General features: G+C 39.1%; 1 protein-coding gene across 1 annotated transcript in view; it reads left to right on the top strand.

The window, feature by feature from the left end:
* vps41 (VPS41 subunit of HOPS complex) overlaps nucleotides 1-6,580 on the top strand; it is a 22,550-nt gene that overhangs the window by 9,063 nt on the left and 6,907 nt on the right. Inside the window, exons 5-14 of the mRNA XM_014028358.1 lie at nucleotides 1,795-1,869; nucleotides 2,816-2,878; nucleotides 2,985-3,050; nucleotides 4,466-4,585; nucleotides 4,688-4,834; nucleotides 4,915-4,981; nucleotides 5,558-5,652; nucleotides 5,736-5,865; nucleotides 6,002-6,117; nucleotides 6,199-6,317. Of these exons, the coding sequence (XP_013883812.1) occupies nucleotides 1,795-1,869; nucleotides 2,816-2,878; nucleotides 2,985-3,050; nucleotides 4,466-4,585; nucleotides 4,688-4,834; nucleotides 4,915-4,981; nucleotides 5,558-5,652; nucleotides 5,736-5,865; nucleotides 6,002-6,117; nucleotides 6,199-6,317 (998 nt within the window). The remainder of the gene's footprint in view (nucleotides 1-1,794; nucleotides 1,870-2,815; nucleotides 2,879-2,984; nucleotides 3,051-4,465; nucleotides 4,586-4,687; nucleotides 4,835-4,914; nucleotides 4,982-5,557; nucleotides 5,653-5,735; nucleotides 5,866-6,001; nucleotides 6,118-6,198; nucleotides 6,318-6,580) is intronic.

The raw sequence follows: 6,580 nt of genomic DNA, 5'->3' as shown, positions 1-6,580 counted from the left end.
GGCAATATTATCGTTTATCGCAATAAATTTTGAGACAGTTAATCGCCCAGCAAAATTTGTTATCGTGACAGGCCTAGGTAAGATACTGACTACTAGGAAAAAAACAAACAAACAAAATAACGTTTTTAATGTGAGTCTGTATGTTTTTGCCTGTTTGGTAGAGTCCACTCAGTGTTTACTGAGAAAACTGCACTTTTTTTCAGCAGAAATTATAATGTCTGGATTCTAATTTTGCATGTCGRACAAAAACACAGAGCTCTTGTAGTGTAACAACTCACCCTCATCTCAAGTTGTGTTATTGATGGTGTGTTTTAGAACCTTTTCCYCAATGACTTAAGCTCTTATGGCCTCACTCCAAAGACATTCAGAAATAAGAGGCTTAAAACTATCTCAAACATTGACATTTTGTCTGTGAAACACCAAAAGCACAATGACCAGGACTTCTAGAAACAAGAACAGATATTCTGGTGCCCTGAAGGAAGCCACCCTTTAATTTACAGTTAGAAAAGATGTCGCCTGTCTGATTTCCTCCCTGTTATATTTTGTCCATATATGTTTTCAGGAGAGAATCAACTCTGAACTGTAATTTAATTTGCAAGTCAAAACTCAGTAATCAGGGCTGATTAGGTCAGAACACAAAGTCYGTAGATTTACATTATCGTACCCGCACTCGTGCTTCTGACTGTAGTGTTCCTGCTGAGTATGTTGATTCAAGTGCATCTCAACCAAAACAACAACAAGTTTTTAATTCTCCTCTAAAGAAATGCAGTCATGTTTTTTTTTTGTTTTTTTTTGGAGGAGGTCACCTCCTAAAAAAATCTCATTACAGAAAATCTAACTGTTCATTTTAAATCAATACTTTTACTTTTAATACTTACTTTTACTCAAGTAATATTCCTAAAGTAGACTTTAACTTTTACAAAAGTAATTTTTTGGTAAGGTACTTGTACTTTTACTCAAAAATCACTTTGTGGTACTTTATACAACACTGGTTTTYCAGATATTGAGCAAAAATTTGTTTTGGTTGTCGCTACGAGTCATTCACAACACATAATCTGAGCATGACATCTTGTGTTGCAAGAGATTGAGCATAATGATGTATGAAAACGTTTACATAAAGCAGGTGTGTTAAACTCATTTTCACCGAGGGCCACATAATGGTGGCCCTCGAAGGGCCAGTTGTAATGAATTTTGACGTTTCATGTTTAAGTTTGACTAAACAGTGTTTTAACACGTCCTCTTTTAAACACTGATAAGAACTGCGTGTATGACTGACTAAATCTGAAATAAATACCGAAATATTATTAAAAGAATAAAACTAATAAAHTTTTACTCACTGATTAGTTTAAAGTGAATAGCTAATATGCATTATGGCAGATTTAGTTTATGGTTGATGCTGACTTTAAAGCAGATTATTTTCAGACATTAGTGTTGTGCTTTTTAACTAAATTGCTCAGTTACTTAAAGCCAACAGCTCAGGGGCAGGACAATTGTTATTATCTTTCACCTTTTAAATTTATTTTGTTGCATTTATTCATAAATTTAAAGTTTACCATTGATATAAGGAACAATTTTCATGTTAAGTTTAAGGGGGCGGCTCGCGGGCCACACGGGAGTCACCTGCGGGCCAGATGTGGCCCGCGGGCCTTGAGGTTGACAAGTGTGACATAAAGGTTTGACCAAAACTTCTACAAATCATTTCCCTTACTCTAAAACTCTGGAATGAAAGGAGCAAGAAATATGCATTTCAAAGTACAGACTTCCCCTCTAAARGGTGATGCTGTGTTTCTGCAGAGTTCGGTGAAGATCAACCAGATCAGCCTGGATGAGAGTGGAGAGCATGTGGGCGTGTGCTCCGAGGATGGGAAGGTGAGATCTGTCCACTCCTCAGTGCTGGTTACTGATCCTTGGGTCCTGCAGCTTCATATCAGCCGTTTTCATCTTTCATAATTCTTAGAAACTTATCGGCCTCAAACTTCATGCTAATGATTTGGAAGTCGAGGCGTTCAGGAGTGAATTTCTACAAGGCACTTCTTCCACATTCGGTGCATTAAATCTGGGGTCTTATCTCCACCAAATCAACACATAAACCCACATATCTTTTTTTTCTCTGTGATGTTAAAATTTATAAAAAGCTTGTAACAATTTAGAGGAAAGGATTGTACTCGGATCCGTTGAGCTGTCAGTCAGCCATCAGCTGCTGTGTGGATACCCTCTCCATGTTCCTGCTGTTATCTTGTCTCTTCTCATCATTACCACCATCCTTCATGGATTTTGCAGTCAAGATATGCTCTGTGATATGCACCCCCCCCCCACCTTACTTCCAGTGCTGTGATGGCAAAAAATAAGATCTTGTCGCTGCAAAAATAAAAAAATAAAAAAATGGAGCAGACAATTAAAGCCAATGCTACAGTCGCCTTCATAAATTCAGTTTGCTGTTAATCCTTTGAAATGACTTAATCCTTAATTACTGATGTAAAAACAGAGATCGTATCAGACTTTCAGAATATTCCCTCATCTTATGGGGCTTTCAGATAAAGAAGCAGCAGCAGATGTCATGTACTGCAGTGTAGCTAAAACTGAAGCTGTGGTCAAGTCCAAGATTAGGACTTCTGTTCTAAAGCCTGCAGGGTTCAAAAAATCAACTTGTCCACTAATTGGTAACCCAGAGGAGAACTGGGGAGCCAATCAAAGTCTTTTCGGACCCCACTTTCCCCCCGCTGGCCTCAGATAGTTGCAGAGGCAGCAATTAAAGGAGGAATTTCCAGTATTTCACCTTTTTTCTTTCTGTTCTGCTGCCTCGTCTGTGTTTCAGGTTCAAGTGTTCGGCCTTTACACCAGAGAGGGCTTCCATGATAACTTTGACTGTCCCATCAAAGTAGGTTTCCCCTCCCCCCTAATTTATAGGGGTTTATTATAAATGTTTGTGTAACAAAATGTACTTTTCTAAACTGTAAAAATCTGTTTTTTTTCTTTTTTTGTAGGCAGTTGCATTACACCCTCAGTTCAGCAGATCAAACTACAAACAGTTTGTCACAGGGGGTAACAAGGTAGGTTCGAAGGGTATTTTTCATTTTTCTCTCTCTCTCTCTCGCAGCGCAGTCATCATTATATACCGTTTTCGGCATTTATAGAAATTTCCTGGCGTAATAATTCCCCCTCCCGATTGTGTCCGGGTGAAACCGATTCCTGTTAAAACGAAGTCACTTTGGCTCAGCTGAAGGCGAAGCTCGGGCCTTTTGTCTCCGGTGAAAGGCTCTTAGTTTTTCTGTCTCGTTGCTGGAGTGCTCTCGGCAGAGCTGCCCATTTTCACAAAGTGCTATTCTCTCAACYATGTTTCAAAAGCACTGCTTTACAGGCGCGGCAAATAGATGCCATTATAAAGGAGGTACGTAGTCTCCGGATTTATAGACACATAAAGTGATCTCTTTGAGAAGCGTATATAAGGTGAAATGAATTTAGACACTGGATTTGTCTGGGTTTTTTTTTAGCTTTCAGAAATAATCATTTATAGTACTATGAATTGCTGTCATCGCACATAAATAAATAAGGTGTGATGACATTTCTACAAAAGTGGGAGGACAAACTTTCTCAGTACAGCTACATTCTTAGTGTTCCTCTGCCATTTTCTTGAATTGGTGCTGATTCCTCTCCGTTCCATGTTGTGAAGGCCTCTGCGAGGTGCCTGTGATGAAAATCAATAAGCCTCAACGGGAGCCACATCCTGTCAAAGGAAATTCAATTTTGTCTCCCCAGTTTCTTTTGTCGTATCATCTCTTTGTAGAGCAAACTGTTTATTAACATAGCCCAAATGCTGAATTAAAGAGCCCTTCTCCGGTAGCATTAGGCACTTTTAGGGGGAATTTTCGACCAACGTTTTGTAGTTAAAGGATAATAGCAGCATGAGGAATGCAAGGAAAGACAAACTGCAGTAGATGAAGTGAACATGATGGCAGAAATTCCACACATTTACCACGCCTTTGTGCTAAAAAGAAATGCTAAAAACAAAAACATCATACTTCCCCAATTTATCCACCATCTCCAGTGTGCCCACAAAATGCAACCTAAAGCTTTAGAAGCTGATTAGAAGAATGTGAAATCATGCTTTTAATGCAGCACATTTTAGACACTTCTCTCATGGCCTCRACACCATATTCCACTTATGCATTTTGTCAATCACGTGTGCTTTTAAAATAAAATAAACATCTCCCATCAGTGAAGCTTTTCTTGCTTCATCAATGTCAAACAAACAGTTCGTCTTAATCGTCTCTGTGCCAAAGTTCTATATTAAAAATAATGTCATTATTTGCAGTTTGAGTTGGTTTTTAAAGGATTCTGTGTCCACCTAAAAGACTCAACCTCTGATAGAGCAGGTCAAAAAAGCTGTTTATTTACTGCACTCTGTAGGCTCCTTTCCAGTACTGCACCCTGAGTTTCTTCTCGATCAATGTTTTCCTCCTTCAAGCTGCTGCTGTATGAAAGGAACTGGTTGAATCGCTGGAAGATGTTGCCTATACATGAAGGTGAGGGCACAATCACAAACATCAAGTGGAGAGCTAACCTGATCGTCTGGGCCAACAACCTGGTGAGTGACGACCTTGTGAAAACGCTGTGCCTCCAGCTCCGCCGCTGATTGTGAAAGCACTTATGTTTCTTGTTTTTTTTTTTTTGTTGTTTGTTTTTTTAGGGAGTAAAAATCTATGACATGACCACAAAGCAACGAATCTCCAACGTGTTGCGGGATAACGTCAGCCTGAGGCCTGACATGTACCCCTGCAGTCTGTGTTGGAAAGATGACACAACGCTCATAGTCYGCTGGGGTACCTCCATTAAGGTTTGTTTCTTGTTCATTTCAACCATTTTTACAAGTTGTCCCCTGTCTTAAGAGTCATCTTTCTATTTTTTTTTCCGTAGATTTGTGTTGTGAAAGAACGAAATCCTACAGAGTTAAGAGATCTGCCCAGCCGCTATGTGGAAATAGGTAAACAAATCACACAAAACGCGTCTTTTGTTGCAATTCACCCMGTTTCAAATGTAAGAAAAGTTCACGGAGACTATAGTAGAGAACAAAACATGAATCAAAATGGCCGATGCTCCTATCGGCATGTGTTGTGAGGATGTTCCAGCAAACGCTGCAACAAAGACCACCAGTCTAAAATCATGCAATTAGTTTTAAACTGTGTTTTTTATATGTAGATTTATATGCTGTTTATTTAACTTGTTTTTAAAAAATCAATTCGTTTCTCATTTTCTTTGTTCCATAGTTCTTCCATTTTATTCTAGTGAAAAAAATTATATTGCAAACTAAAGTTTTGGACAAATTATCTTATTATGATAATATTGAATGGTCTATATGGTGGTGATGACTCAGCTACTACCACACTCAATCTTAGATCAATAATTGGAAAATTGGTGGAATTATAGCCATGTTATGTCGGTGAGCGATTTAAAAAAAGAGAAGGTGAAGTAGAGACAGCAAATGTTTGAAGTATTAGACCACCTAATATATATTTTTATTTATTTTGCACTCTGCATTATGTTTGTTTGTTGGTTTCAGTTTCTGCATTTGAGACTGAATTTTTCATCTGTGGCTTGGCGCCGCTGGTCGATCAGCTCGTCACTCTGTTCTTTGTGAAGGAGAACTCAGATCAGGTGATAGCAGTGATGCTGCCAAATTAATAAAAGTCAATACAAGTACAGAAATTGAAGTAACAACTCATTACGTGCACACGCAGGACGAGGAGTTTGAAGCACGGCCTCGTCTCGACATCATCCAGCCTCTCCCTGAGAGCTGCGAGGAGATCTCCTCAGACGCTCTGACTGTTCGTTGTTTCAAAGAAAATGAATGTAGAGACTACCGTCTCGGTGAGCCCCATAAAAACTGCCCCCCAGACAAATGTCCCGCTGCCTTTTACTGCAGTTTGATTATATTATGCATCGACTATCAAATGTCAGCTGTAATGTGCTGCACACGGAGCCATAAATGTATTTTCATTAACAGAGCATTCGGAGGGAGAGTCGCTCTTCTACATCATCAGTCCCAAAGACATCGTCGTGGCCAAAGAGCGAGACCAAGATGACCATATCGACTGGCTGCTTGAAAAGAAGAAATATGAGGTTTGGGTCGAACTTTTTTTTTTAAATGCTGCTAAAAGGTTACGATGCCAATGTCGGAGTTTAATTTTGTGTCTGTGACAGGAGGCACTGATGGCTGCAGAGATCAGCTTCAAAAACATCAAGAGACACGACGTTCAGAAAATCGGAATGAGTTACATCAATCACTTGCTGGAGAACGGAGACTATGACTCTGCCGCGAGGTGAGTCCCACATGATGGAGACGTAGCCTGGGTGTGTACGATTTAACATATGCAGGGTCAATAATGCAGAAATATTGTTCATCAAGTAAGTGTATAATTCAGATCATCTTTGAAACATCATTACATGTAATTGGCCCAGATGTTTTTAAGTAAGATTGTAAAACTGTTTGATTCAATTTGATTGTATTGACTCAATTGTTCTCCTGAAATTAACCAAGGTTTGTCTTTCTATTTCCCAAATCTTTACCCAATGAATTATGGAT

The sequence above is a fragment of the Austrofundulus limnaeus genome, unplaced genomic scaffold, assembly GCF_001266775.1.
Source record: "Austrofundulus limnaeus strain Quisiro unplaced genomic scaffold, Austrofundulus_limnaeus-1.0 Scaffold752, whole genome shotgun sequence".
Taxonomy (NCBI): domain Eukaryota; kingdom Metazoa; phylum Chordata; class Actinopteri; order Cyprinodontiformes; family Rivulidae; genus Austrofundulus; species Austrofundulus limnaeus.
Note: the sequence above shows the minus strand (reverse complement) of the source record. Positions and strands in the feature narration are given on the sequence as shown.